The sequence below is a fragment of the Phycodurus eques genome, chromosome 8, assembly GCF_024500275.1.
Source record: "Phycodurus eques isolate BA_2022a chromosome 8, UOR_Pequ_1.1, whole genome shotgun sequence".
NCBI classification, from domain to species: Eukaryota; Metazoa; Chordata; class Actinopteri; order Syngnathiformes; family Syngnathidae; genus Phycodurus; species Phycodurus eques.
Window position 1 is genome coordinate 10390127 of NC_084532.1, and position 20883 is coordinate 10411009.

The following is a 20883-nucleotide window of genomic DNA, read 5'->3' on the forward strand; positions in this document are numbered from 1 at the left end:
CAATTTGCAGTTTAAAAAAAAAAAAATCACTTTCTGTCATTCATGTTAAAAATGTCTGTATGACCTGACAGTAGAATATTATTAAAATGATCTTTTAAAAAATGACTCCTCTCTTGGATCATCTAAAGCCGCTAAATTAATTTTAATTATTATTTTACAACAGGGTACAGAGGGACAACAATAGCCAATCAGAGAGTGTAGTGACAGGGGGCGTGATTGAATAGTCTGTCAATCATTTGCACACGCCCACCACGCACACGGAGGGTCACGGGGACATACTGCAGCCTCTTGGAGAGTAGACTATTATAGTCTTAAAAAACCTAACCCTAACCCAGACCACAATGTAAACAGTTAGGATACTCCTTGAGAGTCATACGAAAGTGGGTTTTTGCTGAATTTGATCGGAAGGGGTGAAAAATGCTCAAATTCAATTTGACTTTCAGTATGTACTGTATGTGCCTCGATAAAATCTTCCCCAATGATGCTTACAGCCACTAGGGGGCCCACTTAATATCTGGGGACTGCTATTAATAAAGGAAAAATTAGAATCTTCTGCAAATCTGCACTACACATGCACACGATACTATTATATATGTCTAGGTTGGTTTGTGGTTGGTTTCATGTACAGTATGTCCTGTTGGTCGCCATAATTAGGTCACTTTAAATTAAAAGGACTTGAACACTTTAACTACCTACTTGAGATCCCTGGTGTTTGTTATGCAGTAAGCAATAAAGATAATACAAAAGACATGAATTTTGGTTGATTTGTGATTCTAAGTATGAGTACATAGAGAGGGATGCCTAGGGAGATCCATACGACCTCTCTGTCGGTGGCGTTAGGCCACATAATTTAACATAATATTGAAAGGTTAAGGTCACCCAATGGTATAGTCAGTGTAGTCCTTCCCACATTTATGCAAGCAACATTTGGTAAAGCAGGACAATTTAATGAGGGCCAATTAAGTGTTTGGCCTTCATAAAGATTATAATGTTCAATTTTAATTGAAACTGCCATGCAGTCATTTAATTAAAAGTACATTTTTGGATGTGGTAGTTTTCATGTAGAACTGCTCCGCGTTAGGTGTGTTTTTTTTTTTTTTTTTTTTACTGTATATAGACAGTACTGTACGTCTTATGCAGACACAAGCTTTGTTGTTTTAATGACCCTTTTCGCAGCTTCATTTTCACATAATAAGAGGCTGGTAGAGAAACTGAGAAGGGAGGGGAAAAAACAATTAAGCTAATAGGTACATTTGCTGCGATTGACTGGCAACCAGTTCAGGGTGTACCCCGCCTCCTGCCCGATGATAGCTGGGATGGGCTCCAGCACGCCCGCGACCCTAGTGAGGAGAAGCGGCTGACAAAATGGATGGATGGGGACATTTGAAAAAGTCACACAAGAACAAAGAACGATTGAGGTAATACAAATCACATAGAAACTAAAAACTAAAAAAATATAGACTATATTTTGTCATAACATGGCATAAATGCAACTGTCCACCCACCCAGAATCATAACGGCACCGTCTGTTCAACATCCTCCATGAACCAGGATGAAGTCTTGCGTCCGTATACACCCAGCTTGTCGCAGACTGGTCTGCTAAATTGGCAAACACGCCAGCGAGCCTTGCACTTGCACAAAACACAAAATACCTCACTTTTTGCGCTCCGCCGCACATTGCGCAGTCTGCAAATATAGAGCCCCTTTAAAAAAAACAGCAACAGTGTAGACGTTTAATATTTCTATCCTTGCTTTGTCCTGGTCTCCTGCGGGGTTTGGCAGTCACCTGACCCAGAAGGAAGTGCCTTGATCCGATTTACCGAACGTAGAAGTTGTTTGTGCCTAACCCCTATTATTCAACAAATAAAAAATGTCGTCGGTGAAAATGCTGAGTGGGTAGTAACTCTGGGAAACCACTAGCCCACAGTGACTGGGGAGCAAAAATGATAATGTAAAGCCCTGGAAAAAACTTGTTCATGTCGGGCCTTCTGGACAATAACATGCCAACCAAACAAAAATAACTTTTCAGACAGTTGTCAGTGTGCATGAAAATATGGAAGACCAAAAGTGCTATGAAGGAGAAGAAAAATGGACAAAAAAACCTTCTCCCTTGGCATATTTTGAGCTTCTGCTCCGGGTGACAAAACCATTCTACTCTTTGCACCTTTGGTTTTAAAGAATTTTTTTGCAAATCCCTTCATCGCTGTTTGGCACTTTTTGTGAATTGCTTGTATTTATCTGTTGTATTTTGAAATAAAGATATTTGGGGAAAAGAAATAGCGGTCTGTACAATGCAGTGCAGTTTTACACGACTGCAAAATACAACTGCAATTTTAATTATATTGATAAATAATTCCCTGTGGCACAAGTGTCAATTGATTCAATACGCCTTTCAATAGTACTTTTTTTCAATACTTTTCAATCATCTGTCTTTTCTGTCTTGGCAAAATATTTGATTCAACTCTTGTCTTGCAGTTCTCATGTATTGCACTAATGTATACAAACGTGTAAATTGCTGTCAGCATCTTGAATCTCCGTACTGTCCCTTTAATAAACTGAGGACCAGTTCTTTGGACTCCTTGAGGACGCGTACAGTTACGCGCATGCGCACCGAGCATAGCAACACTCGGCCAGTCTGGGGGCCGCAGAGGAGGCGACCGCAAATGCGCATTGTGGGGCGCGGAGAAGGTACGTGGTTTTGCCTTCTGTACTCTGTTATATTTACTGACACCGACTGATAAATGAACTAGTCCGCGAATAACATCTCAATAACCTTTGAGACGGGGAGGTGAATTGGAGTTTTCCCGGACCCTTCCAAACTCATCCTCCGGTTGTCACGTACGGGGCGCTAGCAAGCCTCAGCCCCGTTTTGCGATGCAGACTGACGGGGGGCGGGGAAGCGCCAGCTAGCTGAGGTGCATCTTTTTAGTACCAACCATCAAGTAGTCGTCTTTGTGTGACGGGAGGCGGTTTGCTTTTGTTGTCCCCTGTTGCTGGTTGCTATTTGGGTCTGTGCGGTTCCCCGAACCCGCCGACGAGTCAGCGTGTGCAGCGGCCGCCATTGGTCACTCACACTGGGGCGACGGATGTCTCACCATTCTGACACTGACGCCGCTTTTCTCCAAACGAGATTCAATATTGTTATGATTCTGACGTCCATCCATTTTCTTTACTTTTATTATGTAACCTAAATGTGTCATTTGTAGTACCAATTCCAACAGGCTTCCTCAGGGCAGCGAACCCAGTTTAAGCGAGTGGTTTTCTTTCTGCAGGGTAGAAAAAAACAATAAGTAGCTAAAGAGAATGTTGTTGGGTTTTTTTTTGGTGAGAGAGACGCAGTTAATTATTGCCTGACTTTTATCAGCAGGTTCAAAAATGTTGTTTATTCTTTGCAGCTAAATCACCCCAGGCAGACTCACAGGAAACATGGGGAGTGGTAAGTTTGCTATTACTTTACTCTCTAGTTTTGACTCCCAAAAGAGTCCATCACCAATATTTACTTAGGACCCACCCACCCCACTTGGTCTCATTTTCTTTTCTAATGTGTCAGTTTTCAACATTTGTCAAACTCAGCTGGATCTTTGTCCCCCCCTCCTCCCTCTCATGAGTTTCCCATTATCCTGCATCATGTGTTTGTTTTTGGATCACATCTCTGAGTCACATGAATGTCATTACTCATTAAGAAAGTAGCACAGCAGACAGGGCATGTGGTATTCCTATCGAGATGTGAGAAACAGAGCAGATCTGTTGCGTCAAGTTCATCCGCAACAGTTTGACCAGGGATGGCAGGATGCCAAAATTAAGAGCTTTTGTTAGTATGCAGAAAAAGTGGGCACCGGATAGGCTTTGTTTCCGTTAGCACCCCCTGCCCCTCTTCCTCTTTTTGTCTGTATCGCTGTCCTCTTTTTGTTCTGCGTGAGCCACTTCTCTCTGCGAAAACATTTTCTTTGCTTAATTTGTTCTTGTCCTCCTCCGCGCTGTTGCCCCTCGCCGAGTCGCTTTCTCGCAGCCGCCACCGCCGCTTGTTTTCATACATTTTCTCACAAATTGCAAAATCTTCCGCCTCTGTTCCTCCCCGACCCCAGTGTTCCTGTCGGCGGACGCGGCCCACTCGGTGCTGCGGCGGTTGCCAAGGGCCAACTTCCTGTTGGAGGAGATGAAGCAGGGCAACATCCAGAGGGAGTGCCGCGAGGAGATCTGCACCTACGAGGAGGCCCGTGAGGCTTTCGAAAACGACGAGAAGACGGTGAGATGATGATGATGTTTCACAGACGAACTGTAGTGCATCCTCTCTCCCAATACATTCTTTCACAAGTAGGAAAGTAGCAGATAAATGACCTGACTCACTTTATGTGTCATTACCCCAACGTGAACTGCCAACAAGTAGCCATGCACAAAATGTGTCAGGGCTTTTGTGTCCTCCTTTCCTACATGTAAATGTGAGTATAGGGAGAGAGGAGGCACTGTAGTACAAGTATATACAGCTATGGAAATGAATAGGAGACCACTGCAAAATTTTCAGTTTCTCTGATTGTACTATTTATAGGTAGATGTGTTTGGTTAAAATTAACATTGTTGTTTTATTCTGTAACAGGGGTTACTGACCTTTTTAAAACTGAGAGCTACTTCTTAGGTACTGATTAATGTGAAGGGCTATCAGTTTGATACACACGTCTGGAATAACAAATTTGCTCAAATTACCTTCTATTATATTATTTATAATTAATGCTATTTATCTGTGTGAAGAAACTGATCAATGTTAATGATTTCTCACAATAATGATCAACAATAATTTAACAAGGTGGAGAACATAAATATTCAACACTTCTGTAAATCTGTGTTTACATTTTCAAATGGTCACATCTACAACATTCTTGGGAAATTACAATATCTCATTGCTGGTAAACTATTTTTAGAACTGGCTTGTGGGCTAATCATGTGGTCCTTCGGGGCGACCGGCGGGACCATGTTAATGATCCTATTCTATAAACTACGGAGAGCAACACTCTAAAATTCCAAATATAAATATTGTCATTTTTCACATTGATTTGCAGAAAATGAAAAATGTGCAAAATAACTAGTGTCCTGTTTTTTTTTTTTTTTTTTTTTTTTCCCCCCCCATTTAGATTTTTGGTCTCTTAATTAACCCTATTGATTAAGAACGGGATGTCACTCAAATTAACAGTCATGGCCAGTGGCTGAACACTTTTTGCAATAAAGTGTGTGTGTGTGTGCGTGTAGGGAGCGTACATTGGTTTGGATAAAAATCTAATACATTTGGAAAAATATACAAAGGAAGCTAAACGCCTGCGTTCACTTCCGGGTTACTCCGATTTACGCTTCAACGTGAAAATCAAACTAATTTGTCTCGTGAAGGGGCACCACGTCACTTTTTATTTGCATAAAATTTAGGCGAAAGCGACGACAAACCTTTTATCAATCTCATAATCTAAAGGTTCCTACATTTGATCAAATACAAGTTCTAGATGACGGAGGCTTACTTGAACTCAAAACACACACAAAACACAACCAAGAGTGGAATTCTGTAGAATATTTCATGAAATCTATGAGGGATCTATAGGGAAACACAAAGTACAGGAAGAAAAATAACACTAATACTGGTGAAAGAAGAGGAAAAATAGGTGTGTGAAAAGGTAATAGGGCATCGTGTGCTGCTGGGCTAAAAATGGGAATGTGAGTGTTTAATATGTTGAGTCAGAGCGAGAGAGAGCAAAGTTGGGATTTTGTGTGAAACTAGTAATTTCCCCAAAATTAATAAGGCACTAATATTGCACATCCTGCCGACAATTACAGTGTCTACTCACAAACGTATATCAGCTGGTCTCTGGCAGTAGTCTCTCTGCGCATGTCTCAGGAGGCGAGGAGGTAGGTTTGGTGGACGAAAAAGATGCACAAAAATAAAATAAAAACCGGCGGAAAAAGGGTAAGAAGGAGTTCTTCATCCGTTCTGTGGGAGGTTGCGACAGTTTCTCTTCCTACCTTTTCAGGGACTTGCTTGCAATTTTAGATCCCTACGCTAACCCTGCGCTTGCCTGGAAGTTGCTCTGATCGGCGAGTGGTGGCCCACGTAGAGGCTGGGAAGCAGAGTCTGATCTCATCCCGGCATTCGCGTTGGCTGAACAAATTTTGACTATCATAAAAGCTTTGACAGCAGAGGCAATGATTTAAGTGGCATTTTAACATTTGCAACTGTCATACAAGTGTAAAGTGAAGTTAATTTTGTTAATATTGCAACGTGGCAGGGGTAATTGATAGTCGGCTTAATTTTGCATTATTGTACTGAGCGGCCTGGACAGAGAACGGTTGAACGTGATTTACAAATCATTGTATTCTGTTTTTATTTATGTTTAACACAACGTCCCGACTTCATTGGAATTGGGCTTGTACATATAACACGATGTATGAGTGAGCTGAATGGTAGTTAGCGTTTTTTTCTTGATCTAAAATGGTAATCGCTAGCACGCTAATGCTAATTGTGAACCATTGCTAACCATCGATACCACACACTCAGTACCAACATATGCAGTTTAAGGATCAAGGTCCATCGCGCATAAATTGCATGTTAGTAGTACAAAAAAGTAAATCATTTTTTAATATATATTTTTTTATTGCGTTATTAGTTTTTTTTTTTGTTTGGGGGGGACGGGGCGATTACTCGTACTCGACGAAATATCCATAGGATAATCAATTCTAAAAAGATTCAATAGTGAGAGCCCTAGATGGAGCAAATAAAGTAATAAACCTAGGTATGTATGTTTGTTGAATGAACTTGCATAGTGCATAAGCCATGTTTAATGAGATAAAGCAAAATCATTATTTTCATTGTGAATTTTGTCATGTGAAGGTATTTTTTGAAAGTGCTTTAATTTGACCTTGAAATATGTGTAACACCCTGATCTACATTATAAGTGCCTTGGGTTCAGATGTAAAATCACAATGTAAAATCCTACACCACCATTCATATCATGTGGAATGTGCATGTTTTTTCAGGAAGTGATTATTATCAGCAGGAAGAACAGCCAGGTGCGTGGTGGTGGTGCTTGTATTTGCTCTCGACTATTGTTGGCAGCTGGTGAGCTTTGTCATGTCGCTGGACGCACACAATCATTTCGCTTACGCCATTTAAGGGCATTGTTGCGGTGATTCAGGATAGAAGTATTTATGAAGTGGACACCATGACATGTTGACATTGAGATGTTTGAATTTGTGTGTTACGTGTCACACTGTGTTCCCTCAAATTGTGACTTCCGCTCAGTAGAACCCCCCCACCCAAGCTCTAAACTTGTACTTTATTGAAGTATTTAACAATGTCCTCATGTTATTTTTTCATCAATCGTCATCCACAAATCCATCAAAGTCCTCATCTTCTGTATCCGAAATGAACAGCCGGGCAAGTTCTCCAACAAACACGCCATTGTCAGAGTCATTCTCGTTGCCGGGGGCTGTTCCGCAATGATGCCAGCTTTCGCGAAAGCTCGGACAACAGTCAAAGCAGATACCTTAGCCCAAGCATCCACAATCCATTCACATATGCATATGGTGGCGTAACTCGCCCGGCGTTGCCTCCCAGCCTTAGTTGCACTTGGTTTTTCACAGCGGCTGTGACATGGGCGCGCATGGAGTCACAGATCAACAGTGACGCGTGGTAAAAAACATCCGGTCTCTTTACGTACACCTCACTCTGCCACTCTCTCATTTTCTCCTCGTCCATCCAGCCCTTTTGATTGGCGTTAACGATGACTTCGGCTGGAAACTTCTTTAGGCAGCGTCTTCCTCTTAAAAATCACCATATGTGGCAGTTTCTGTCCATTACCATGGCAACCAAGCACAACAGTAAAAGCCGACTTCTCGTGCCCCGTTGTGCGTATCGCTACCGTGGGGGTCCCCTTCTTCTCTTCAGTGCGGTTCACCGGGATGTCGAAAGTGAGCGGCCCCTCGTCCGTGTTGGTGATGTGGTTGGGCCGGATGTGTTTGTCGGCAATCTTTTTGCAGCAGTAGAAACGGAAGATGGCCATCTTTTCCTTGTAATCTGCCGGAAGTTGCTGCGCCACGGTAGTCCTTGCCCGGATAGATAAATGGTGCCATTTCATAAAAGGAAAGCACCAAGACGGACCTCCTTGAAAATGTTCGGTTTCCATTTCTTCTGCATGCATTATTCCCTCAGTTGAATGGTGACTGGAGAGACGCTTCTCCCGGCTGTTCTTTGCTCATGAATCCATTGCTCGAGTTGGTCTTCCAACTCGGGCCACCTCGCCTTGTTTCCGCGGAAACTCAGCTCCGTCTTCTTGACTTGGCGAAGCTCGTTTTCCTGCTTCCTCCACTTGCGAACCATGGATTCGTTGATCTTGAATTCCCTCGCGGCTGCTCGATTCCCATGTTCCTCCGCGTAACTGATAGCTTGGAGTTTAAACTGTGCTTCGTCAGCGTGTCTCCTCGGAGGTGCCATTTTCGGGGCTTCTTAGCCAAACCGATGTCTTACACAATGCACACCCTGGCGCTATATACGTACTGGGGGCGTGTCTTTAGCCTCCTCCGTTACGCGCACCCTTCCCCCTTTACGTCCGCATGCTGTCCTCAGCCACGTCCAGCTTTCCTCTATATAAGCAGTGTGTCGGCAGGAAATGCTCCCAGTCAGTCAAGCGGAGCGCTCAGCGAAATCACACAACAACATTTACAGATTTTGGAACTCGGTGCACACACAAGGCGCGCCGCATTATAAGGTGCCCCGTCCATTTTGGAGAAAATGTAAGACTTTTAAGTGCGCCTTAAGGTCGTGAAAATACGTTGGCCTTAAGTGTGTTGTGCTTGTCCACAGAGGCGCTTCTGGGAGGAATACGTGCGTGAGAGCAGCCCTTCAGGTGGTCTGGAGTCGGTGGTGGGCGGCGTGCACTCCCTGTACCTGATCGTGCCGCTGCTGACGGTGGTGTTCATCGTGGTGGCCGTGGCTGTCGTCGTGTTTTGCTGCCACTCCCGCAAGCGCTCGCCGCGCAGCCCCGGCCTGGGTCACTCTCACCACGACCACGTCCTGTCGGTGGTCTCTGTGGACCGCTGGGGGGGGGATTATCACCACGGCGACCGGTCAGAACTCAGCATCCACAGCAGCTCCGCGGGGTACCCGGGTTCAGAGGCGGCGTCCGGTCGGGGGAGCGCCGGCGACCATCCGCCGTCGTACGAGGAGGCGGTGGGCCACGGCGACGTCCACGTGGAGACGGAGCCTCCGCCGCAGTACGAGGACATCATCGACAGCGGCAGACCCGGAAACCGCGGGAAGTAAAACGGACCGCCGTCTTAACATCACAATGCGGTGTCTGCCAGTACTCGACATTTGCACTAACCTTTGGAAAGGAGCACAAAGTGAATACAGCAATACCAAATCCAACAAACAAATGTGCTGTCACACGGAAGCAAGTGACTCAAGTCGAACCTCTCACAAGGACAAAATAGGAAAATAATGGGTGTGGTTGCCATACTGAGGATTTATGTCCATGCTGTTGGACCTGTGCTTTAGTGGATGTCAGTGCCAAGTAATTCATTCAACTTTGCTTGCACAGATCAGAAACAGCATAATAGACAGCTTTATTTACTCAATAAAGCCACACTAATTCAGGAAATCAAGATCTAAAGCTAACTTGCAGCATGAACATTCCACATGGGTGGGTGTTGATGGAAAGCCATTTGAGCAATTCTTCAGAATCACAATCTTCATTATTCAATGTACAACTGTATTCCGTCCCATTAGTGCAAATAAAAACGGCAAGATTGCCTTGCCAGATAGATATATACAGTGGCGTGAAAAAGCATTGGCCCCCTTCTCAAATTCTTAGATTTTTGCATAGTTTCTCCACTTTGTTTCAGATCATCAAACAAATATAACCCAAGTGAACTTAATATGCTGTTTTTAAATGGGGATTCCATTTATTAAGGAAAAAAACTATTCAAAGTTACCGGGCCCTGTGTGGAAAAAGCAATGGCCCCCTAAACCTAATAACTGGTTGGGTCATCCTCACCAGCATCAACTGAAACTTTTCTATAACTGGCACTGAGTCTTTCCACATCTCTGTGGAGATATTTTGGCCCACTCTTCCTTGCAGAATTGTTTGAATTCAATACAAAATGGAGGGTTTTCGAGCATGAACGACCATTTTAAGGTCGTGCCACTGCATGTCAATCAGATTGAAGTCTGGACTTTGACAAGGCTACTCCAAAACCTTCATTTTGTTTTTTAAGCCATTCATTTTTGGTATGTGTTATATATATATATTTCTTTTAAAAAACAATTTCGCTCATTTATTATTGCAGTGGCCCGGGATAGACCTGTCAGCCTGTTTTGTTTTGTACCGCCTCCTGATTCCATATCCTTGATATCCAGCAAGGTCCACGACGTACTAGTATGCTCTTTGTCATCACTAGTAAGACAATTCAGCGCCAAGTAGAACTACTAGGGTGCACGAATAATGTTTTTTTCCACTACTGTATGACATTTCTGAACTCGTTGGATATCTGTTATGAGTGGGGCACAACTTCAACTACTGCATGCTACTAGTAAAACTAGTAACATAATAAAATTCTATTGGCTAACTTCTTGTGGTGCACAAATGTCAACGGTGCATAGTTTTGCCTCACTAATAACATAGTTGTCCTACTAGTGTGTAAACATGACTAATAAGACAGTAGCGCGTTGAATCGTCTTACTATTGAGGACAAAGTGCACACAAGTACAAGGATATAGATTAAATGCTCAAATGGCTTACCATACGGTCATCAGTAATTACAACTTTTGTGAAATTTGAATGGAATCTAACTTGATAGACTATTCTAAAGAGGGTTCTCAGTGGAGTGGTGTGTGTCATATCCATGTGTGTTTTGTGAAGTTGAACCACCTTGCTCCGCTTTGTTCGTTGGCCTTTGGCAAGTTGTTTTCAATCTACTCTCAACTGTGAAAATCTTCCCTGTGCTCCAAAGCTTCACTGTTTTGACGCCACGTAGGTTGACAGCGCCTGCATCAGTGTTTTTTAAGGAGGCGCTGCGAAGGAAAATGGGAAACGAGGCAATAGAGACGGAAGATTTGGGGAACGCGTTCTCAGGGAAGATGGTGTATTTAATGCCACAATGGACAAAGTCCATGTTAAGCATGTGTAATGTATCAGTGTATATATAAATATACTGTATCGTCTGTGAAAGTCAAATTACAGTGAGATTGCTTTTTACTGCATATAAATGTGTCAATGCTAATAGAACTATCATAGCTGTTAACTAACTAAGGCACTTGTGTTGAAGCTCACAATGAGCCCGTTAGACAAAATACAGATCGTGAGTTTGGACTTGGTCAGTTCTAATGTCAAAGTCATCAAATGTTCTTTTTTATTTTCGCTTGGTGTGATGAGACACGATGGTCCATTGAGAGGGATTTGCCTTGAGGCTAGCTTGTCAGCCTGAATGTATCATTTCAAAACAGCCTGGACCACGGGTGTCAAACTTAAGATCCTTGCCCTGCCCGCTGCATCATTTTATGTGGCCGGCTAAAGCAGGTAAAGTGTGTCTAGTTCATATTTCTGGCTAAATGGATTTGCACTTTTCATTGGGCCAAAATTGCAAAACATGCATTTTGCACCAAATCCCCTCTTCCAAATTGGACAATAGTTGTATACCAAAATGTTTGCTTGATTTCTGATTTCAAATTTGTTTTTTTGTTAAAAATATATACTTGAATGATAATTAATTAATTAATTAATTATGTATATCTATGTAATAATATCAGGTAATTATACATTTATATGGTTTCCTGTTTTCAGTCATAATGGGCCTCTAAGGGAAACCTTAACTTCGATGCAGCCCACAACAAAAATTTGTTTGACACCCGTGGTAGACTGAACAATAGTTGATGGACCCAGGTGCACTTATGCAATATCGCAATAACTTTTTTTTTTTTTTTTTTTTTTTTTTTTTAAGTGAGTTGACATGTGAAACTCAGCACTCACTACTTTACACGACCTTGAAGTGAGTTGTGTTGGTAGTCATTATAACTTACAGAGCTCGCTGTTACACAATGCATTAAATATATTAATGCCATGTAAAATGCAAGGGAACCTGTAGGAAAAATGTTTATGTACAAAAGTATGGATTGATTTGTAATAATAAAAAAACATGCTCAATCTGTTTTCCACTTGGAATTATTAGAATCAGAATCATCTTTATTTGTCAAAAACACTCAAGGAATTTGTGTCCGGTAGTTGGAGCCGCTCTAGTACGACAACAGAAAGTCAATTGACAGAGAATACTTTTGAGACATAAACAAATAAAAAACACAGTCACTGAGCAATAAAAGATTACCAGTAACGTAGTAAGGCCGGTACTATATATATATATATTTTTTTTTGACAATGTGCAAAAAAGATGCAGGGTCCTCTAGCAATTCGAGCAGTTTGAAATGACTAATAGAACAATAGTCTGTTGTTATGACCATTGGGCAAAGGGTGCAGAGACTTCAGGAAATATTTGCAGTTTAAAGTGACTAGTAGTGCGATAATCTGGGACAATGTCGATTGTGCAAATGTTGCAGATGCTACTCAGGCACATGAGTGGCCAGTATTGGTCAACAACAAATATGCAAGTACTGCAAAGTGGTGAGACAACTACAGTGAGTGCACGAGTAATGTATAATTGGCCCGACAGAGATGTGACAACAAACTCAAGACAAAAAATAGGCAGCATGTTGCAATGGAATTGTAAGTTAACTGTTTAAGAAGTTAATGGCAAGGGGGGAAGAAGCTGTTGGAATGTCTGCTTGTTTTAGTTTGCATTGATCGGTAGCGCCTACCTGAGGGAAGGAGATGGAAGAGGTGGTGACCAGGATTTGGCGGGTCCAAGAGGATTATGCATGCTCGTCTTAGTTCTGGCAGCGTGCAAGTCCTCAAGGGTGGGTAGCGGGGTACCGACAATCTTTTCAGCAGTTTTGATTGTCCGTTGCAGTCGGAGTTTGTCCTTTTTTGTAGCAGCACCAAACAAGACTGTGATGGAAGAACACAGGACTGATTCGATGACCGCTGTGTAGAACTGCCTCAGCAGCTCCTGTGGCAGGCCGTCCTTCCTCAGAAGCCGCAGGAAGTACATCCTCTGCTGGGCCTTTTTGAGGAAGGAGTTGATGTTGATCTCCCACTTCAGGTCCTGAGAGACTGTAATTCCCAGGAACTTGTAGGTCTCGACAGTTGACACAGGGTAGTTGGACAGCGTGAAGGGCAGCCGTGGCAAAGGACGCCTCCTTAAGTCCACGATCATCTCTACAGTCTTGACCGTGTTCAGCTACAGGTTGTGTCGGCCGCACCACAGCTCCAGCCGCTCCACTTCCTGTCGATACGCAGACTCGTCACAGTCTTTGATGAGACCGATGACTGTGGTGTTGTCTGCAAACTTCAGGAGTTTCACATCCACGTGCGTGCAGTCGTTTGTGTAGAGAGAGAAGAGCAGCGGAGAGAGGACACAACCTTGGGGCCACCGGTGCTGGGGGTGCGTGTCGAAGAGGTGGCCTCGCGCAGTCTCATCTGCTGTGTCCTGCCCGTCAGGAAGCTGTAAATCCACTGGCAGATGGCAGGTGAGACACTGAGCTGGAGAAGCTTGGAGGAGAGGAGTTTGGGGATGATGGTGTTGAATGCAGAGCTGAAGTCCATGAACAGGATCCTCTAGGATGAAGTGCAGTCCCATGTTACATCAGCCGCAGACCTGTTTGCTCGGGAGACAAACTGCAGGGGGTCCGCGGGGGACCTGTGACGCTCTTGAGGTGGTCCAGCACGGGGGGTTCAACGGACTTCACGACCACAGATGTCGGGGCGACAGGAAGGTACTTCGCACAGTTCCAGAGATCTATTGGAGATTTGTGTGAAGACTGGAGCGAGCTGGTCCGCGCAGACTCAAGACTTTGAGGCAGGATGGGGACAAGGTCTGGGCCTGCCGCTTTGTTGATCTTTTGTTGTTTGAAGATGCGTCTCACATCCTGTTCGTTGAGGGTCAACGCAGAAGTCGGAGGTGTGATGGTGGTCGGTGGTGCGGCTGAGTGGGTGTGCGGCGTGAAAAGGTCAAATCTGCAGTATAAGGTGTTCAAGTCGTCTGCTAGTCTTTTATTATTCTCAGCTTGGGGGGGTTGGTCACTTGTAATTAGTTAGCGATTGTAATGCACGCCAAACTAATTTAGAGTCGTTAGCGGTAAACTGTTTTTCTAACTTTACTGCATAATTTCTCATTGCAATGTTCATTTCTTTATAAAGCTGGTTTCGAGCATGATTATACAGGGCCCTATCGCCACTTCGATATGCGTCCTCTTTCGCCTGGCGAAGTTGCTTAAGTTTGGCAGTGAACCACGGTTTGTTGTTATTGAACGTGCGAAATGACTTCGTTGGTAAACACACCTCTTCACAGAAACTGATACAATGTGACAGTGCCCGTATATTCATCCAGGCTACCATGTGAATTTTCAATGAGTAGTGCAGTATGTGCAGTCTAGACAGCTTTGAAATTTTGCTTCGGTCGTCCACTTTAGCACCGTTTTCACCGGAGGCTTCGCGCATTTACAGTGGGTACAGAACGTATACAGACCCCCTTAAATTTTTTACTCAGTTTTATTGTAGCCATTTGCTAAAATCATTTAAGTTCATTTTTTTGGGGGGGGGAAAGAAAAAGAAAAAGAAAGCAGAAGAGCAGTGAGAACTTTAACTAGGGCGAGCTACATTTAGCCTCAACACAAAGGGACATGTCAATGTGAGATCACCAACAGCAGGCACAATGGCCAACAGGCAAGGTACATTTTCTTTCTTTATTTTTTAAATTCAACTTGCCCATTGAGTGATTTACAACAGCAATTACACACACACACACACACACACACACACACACAAAACATGTCAAGGAATCTATTATTTTGGTAAACATCGCTCTTATCAAGTACAACGTGCGTTCCATCCACATTGACATGTAAATGTGTCAAGACAGAGCTCACAGCCACTCCTTTGGGTTTCGTAACACCTCCAGCATCTCGGCCTCTCGGGTACCGAGATCGGGCTCGTGCATGTACTCCCACCTGAGGAGGAAGCTCGACTCGGTTACTAAGCGACGCTCGCGGCTCGTCGGTGGCTTTGACGCTGCTGCGCTGCTTACCTTGCGCTGAGGGGCAGGGACATGAGGATGCTCTCAATTCGGGATCCTGGCGTGGCCAAGCCGAATTTCACTCCTCGGTCGTACACCAAGTTGAACTCCACGTACCTGAAGAAGTGGACTCAGTTCAAGCACATTCTAATATTCTGCCTAAGTACAATCATTCTAATTAAAGACGTTTTGCAAACAGGAAGATTAATATATAAATACTATAATAATATACTATACTACTACCATTACAAAATATGTTTATACTTATAAGTATACAGTATGGTTACAATTTTTTTTTTTTTTTTTTTTTTTAAAGGATCGCTATAAATGGCAGAATTCTGCGACAAAGCAGGGATTGCTGCGAGACAAATGGATACAGTATGATCCACACAAAAATCTGCAGTATAGTGGCGGTGCACTGTACTTCGTTAACACCTGTGTTGGAGGCTGTGCACAGCGACTCCCAAATTTGTGTGGTTCTTCATTGTCTGGAATAGACACATTTTTACACAATTGCTTTAAAGTCCCGATACTGATTATAATCTGATGGTGATGTGACAAAATACTGAGCATTTCATTTCAATCTCATAATATGACTTCACTCTTGAAAATATAGAATTTAAGTCCCTAAAAATGATGACAATCTTGAAAATTCAACAATGTCAGAAATATTACTGTATTTTTGTAAAATTACAATATTAATATCGAAAATATACAGATTTTTATTTTGACTTTTATTCAAAAGTACACAATGTTAATCTTGAATTTATACAACCTCATTTTAAAAATATGACTTTATTCTTGTAAAATTACGACATTACCTACGAAACTACTGTATACATTTTATCTTCAAAATGTGACTTAACTCTTGCAAAATTAAAATGTTAATTTTGAAAATATATGACTTTTAAACTTGAAAAACTTGATTTAATCCTTGTAAAATTACATTAATCTTGACAATATACAACGTTTTAACTTGTATATACAGTATATGACTATTCTTGTAAAATACGACACTAATCTCGAAAATATACAATTTTTATCTTGACAAAACAGTGACTTTTTTTAAACGTTAAACTCAAACATTTTTTTCATTTTTTAAATTCTATTTAATTCTTGTTAAATTACAACAATAAAATCACAATTTTTTGACTTATTTTAAAATATTTTACTTTATTCTTGTGAAATTGACAATCTCAAAATTATGCAACTTTGCTTTAACTTCAAAATGAGAATTTATTCTTGAAAAACTATGCTACAAATCTCTAAGAGATAACTTTATATTCAAACTATGACTTTGCTCTTGTAAAATTATGACACTCAAAAATATATAACTACAGTATCTTGGAAAAAAATGACTGTAAAATTACAATGTTAATCTAAAAAAAATATAACTTTATTCTTATAATTTATTATGTTATGTTAAGATCGAGAATACTCGACTTTAACCTCGTAGATCCCCCCCTCCCCCCCTTTCAGGGTGGCCCTACTACAGACTCACTTGGACGACACAGGCAATAGTGACACACTCACCTTCCTCGTCGCACCTGCTGCCAGTCCTTCTCCTGGGCAGTGAAAGGATCGTGGAGGTGTTTGTAGACTATGGGTAGGTAGCAGGGCACCACAGTGCGGGCACAGCTCTTGACGAAGCCGAACGCCTCCTCCTGACTGGGGCTGTCCAGGTCGTCGAAGAAGATCCCGCCAATCCCCCGAGTCTCTCCTCTGTGCCGTACATAGAAGTATCTGTCACACCTGAGAGACACCAGAAGTTGACATCATCATGATCAGAAGATTCATTTTGGAAAAAGTGAAGGGCTACGAATATAATTGCTGACACCCCGAAATTGCCTGGGGCAATATTACTTCTAGTTTAGCAAGCTTTTTATCGTATCATTGACCATCTCATGACACTCGAAACAAGCCAATACCATCCGTTTCCTAAAGCGTTTACAGTCCCACATCTCGGTTAACTTTTCGTGGATTCAGCGCATCGCAGGTTATTGTACTTATATTGTGTTTTATTGGCTATATGGTCGGATTTTGCTGTGATTATTTACTGCACACTCACGTCGCAATAACCGTGAGCCAAGAGAAAAGAGGGCTTGAAAGAAAGAGACTGTCCGAAGTTTGGGATCATTTCAATGCTCAATCCTGATAATGCTGTGCCTTTCTTATGTAGAAAACATGATACTGAGGAAGTACAACTGTAGTAATAACCATAATGTTCAACTATCCAATCAAAATTGGATAATATTATCTTTGTAATTTGAGCATTTCTGATACAGCTCTTGTATTTGATGTCACTATATTTTAGAGGTGCTCATAATAAAGTGTTAAATAAATGTTGACTTGAAATGAGTTGACCACAGAAACTCGAAGTGCTTCAGATAGCCACAGTCATAACGGTCTTTCGCTACACCGCTGTGTTATCGGTGTAATGCAGGAAGGAAACACCCTCGGCATCCCGCGTGATGACATCACACCCTCAGACGTGCATCTCTGTGTACCATTTCTTGAAGTCTGTGTAGTACTGTGGGTGGTGCTTGTCACAGGCCTCCTTCAGGGTGTTGTGGAAGTGAAACGCATCTTCTTTATTGACATAAACAGGAGTCAGGTCTGTGCCGCCACCAAACCACCACAGTTTGCAGCCTACAACACACGCATACACACACGCGGGAGGAAGGAGACAAGGGTGATGATTCTCTACGCGCTCAATGGAGTCATGGATACCGAGACGCGGCTGCTGACGTCAGGGAGCAGACAATGGCACGCTCACCGTCTTCCTCCTCAATCTCAAAGTATCTGTAGTTGAAGTGCACCGTGGGGATGTGCGGGTTCTTGGGGTGGATTACGGAGCTCACGCCCATGGCAGCAAAATGGCAACTTGCCTGAGAAACAATTGAAATGTCACATTATGTTACAAAAATAACAAGTCTGACACTCTGCTTGCAGTGTAGTTGAATTGTTAGCAAAATAAAATGTGACGTGCTGCATTGGTCTTTGTTTGACCACAAGTTTGGCAAGCAGCAGTTTCTGCAACCGGCAGCATACGCGCTGACAAGAACGAGGCGGTACATCGGAAAGAATGGCCTTTACTGTGAAGCCACAAAGAACCCTTACACCCTTACACATGAATGCCCAGACAACCAAGGTGTCATTAGGTGACAGTATCGCTTTCCAAACACCGTCCAGTTCGCCAGTTCTTTTAGGTTTCTTCATGTAGTTTGACTGTATTTGAGTTTTATTTTACTGTAGATACCTTCTATTTTCTCTTGTTTGGCACAGAAATGGTAAACTATCACTTAAAACAGTTGATAAAGGCCACGATGCTTACCATCTTTCCCTTTGAGGACCTTGCCCCTGCTCTTCATCTGCCTGGCCGCCTCTTCAGTTAAGTTTCCAAACACCACTGACACATTGACTCCAGCTTTCTCAAAGACTTCGCCATCCTGCATCACACAGCTGATCCCACCACCACCTGAAACACAACACCTACGCCGTTTCATGCACATAATATTATTTGTATTCGTATGATTAACAATATTATTTAATGACGACAGAAATTGCATGTGAATGATGAACAGCTGACGCTGAATTGAAATGCCATAGTTTAGTGAAATGTAGAATGTAAGAATCGGAAAACTGAAAATTCCTGAATTATAGAAGAAACACACAATGAGAATTCAGAAAACCTGGGCAACTGATGAGGATTTGACATCTTGCTCAGTCAGTATTTATGTGCGCGTTCTCATGAGAATTGCTCACATGCGAACAGTCGGTATGCTATACTGCGTATAAAAACATAACAACCCGAGAATTGAAAGCAAATGTCCCGAATGCGCTTAACAATTTGAAGTTGGAATGGTTGCAATCGGTTGAGAAATGTGGAACGACGCAATTGTAATGTAAATTGTCTCTTAAAATTGATATTTTTGACTGAAATGAGCAATTGCGGGCGACTGGTTAGCACATCTCCCTCACAGTTCTGGGGACCGGGGTTCGATCCCCGGCCCCACCTGTGTGGAGTTTGCATGTTCTCCCAGTGCCTGGGTGGGTTTCCTCCCACATCCCATAAAATGAAATGCACTATAACCTTTGCAGGTGATCTTAATCTGACCTCTCATTTTTTTTGAATGCCCGAACTGTTCAACGTTTCACTACTTTTTGCTCAACTTGGTGTTCTCTAACAAGGAGCTGAACTGAAAAATTCCCAACAGGCGTTTGATCGTGGAATCGACCGAAACATTTCCAAGGGCGTCCACTTGATTACCTTTCCGGGACTCTTAATTGCAGTCTCTGTGACACCTTCAGCTCAGTGGCCACTTCCCCCTGAGAACATCCTGTTTGAAGCCTCGCAACAACTTCAAACAAATGCATACAACAACGTCTCCTACCTTCTTTTCTTTCCCAGCGATCCACCTTGAAAGTCCCACCGTCCACCTCCTCCAAAGCTTTGCAGAACGCGGCCTGGGTCTCCATGATGAGCATCTCCATCCTGGTGCACATCTCGCCTTTCCTGCCCTGCAGCACGGCGACGTCAGTGACCGGAGGAGACATGAATCCCCGGCACCTCATCAAGATGTCCCCCCCCTCCTCCTCCTCCTCCTCCTCCTCCTCGTCGGCCGCTCGGGGTACCAGAGTCGCCATCTCGGCCCGCTGGAAGTGGTTGACGTTGGCCATGAATCCCGCGACGGCCGCGGTGATAGCCGCGGCTCCGCTCAGCGCTAGGACACCCCGCCTCCTGCTTCGCCCACTGGCTGCGGACCTGCCTGCGGTCCCGTGGGACGAGAACCGTACGCCCGCAGTCCTGGACGACCATGTTGTCAGTGGCGACGAACTAACGTGAGAGGACCGTGACGAATGACACTCTCCCGCCTTTGAAAGCCCCTTTAATTTGGAAAGAAAGCATCGCCTCGACGTAACCTGTGCTGTGTTCTTAACGAGTACGATAGTGGCCATTTTAAAAAAAAAAAAAAAAAAAAGAAAAAAAGTAAAGTCACTCGTTATATTGTCGTCTCTTGACTCTTGGTGGTTAATGAGCGCGACCAAACTCGCGAAACATAATCAGAACTTCCGGATTCCTGATAACAGCTTCCAGCCTATGAGCACGCACTTCCGTGATAGTGAGCGAGGCATCTTGGGAAATCTGTTTTTCGACAGCTAACTAGCTTATAAGCAAACTCCAAGTCCCATAAAGCCTTGCGAATAAACCAACGTTGCATTCATGGCCACATTTTTACAAAGAATGCCCACTGATGGTTGATAAGATAGATAGATAGATAGATAGATAGATAGATAGATAGATAGATAGATAGATAGATAGATAGATAGATAGATAGATAGATAGATGGCATTTCCATTCATTTCAAATATATGTACAATGTGAATGTGTGCAACGTGGGAAGTATAAAATGATATAATGATGAATGATTAAACGTCCACTATGTACAGTACAAGGAACTGGTGATATTGTGAAAATATGCATTGCACATTGGAATCCATATAATGGATACAAATTCGACTTTACAGTGAGATGCCTACTTGTGTTACAACTTTTAGTGTATCAAATGAGGTGCAGCAACCTTGACTATTTCAGCACACAATACTGTTAATTTAGGCACTTTCTCAATATTCTAATTATTTCTAAATTGGTTTGGGGTTGTTTTGAACGCCATTAAACAGACTCCCCGGTGTATTAAAACTCACATTATTATTCAATGAAATAATCAT

General features: G+C 42.8%; 2 protein-coding genes across 2 annotated transcripts; one reads left to right on the forward strand and one right to left on the reverse strand.

Moving 5' to 3' along the window:
• Nucleotides 1–2611: 2611 nt before the first annotated feature.
• On the forward strand, nt 2612–12154 carry prrg1 (proline rich Gla (G-carboxyglutamic acid) 1). Its single transcript, XM_061684585.1, has 4 exons — nt 2612–2688; nt 3396–3436; nt 4086–4246; nt 8837–12154. Exons 2-4 carry the CDS (start codon nt 3427–3429, stop codon nt 9293–9295), a joined length of 630 nt encoding a protein of 209 aa, XP_061540569.1. The 5' UTR covers nt 2612–2688; nt 3396–3426; the 3' UTR covers nt 9296–12154.
• A 2293-nt stretch (nt 12155–14447) lies between these two features.
• Nucleotides 14448–20112, reverse strand: cpox (coproporphyrinogen oxidase). Its single transcript, XM_061683796.1, is given in 8 exon segments — nt 14448–15088; nt 15166–15270; nt 16687–16905; nt 17661–17802; nt 17930–18023; nt 18025–18041; nt 18488–18631; nt 19548–20112. Coding segments are annotated over 8 exon segments (1371 nt in total). The 3' UTR covers nt 14448–15003.
• Nucleotides 20113–20883: the final 771 nt, after the last annotated feature.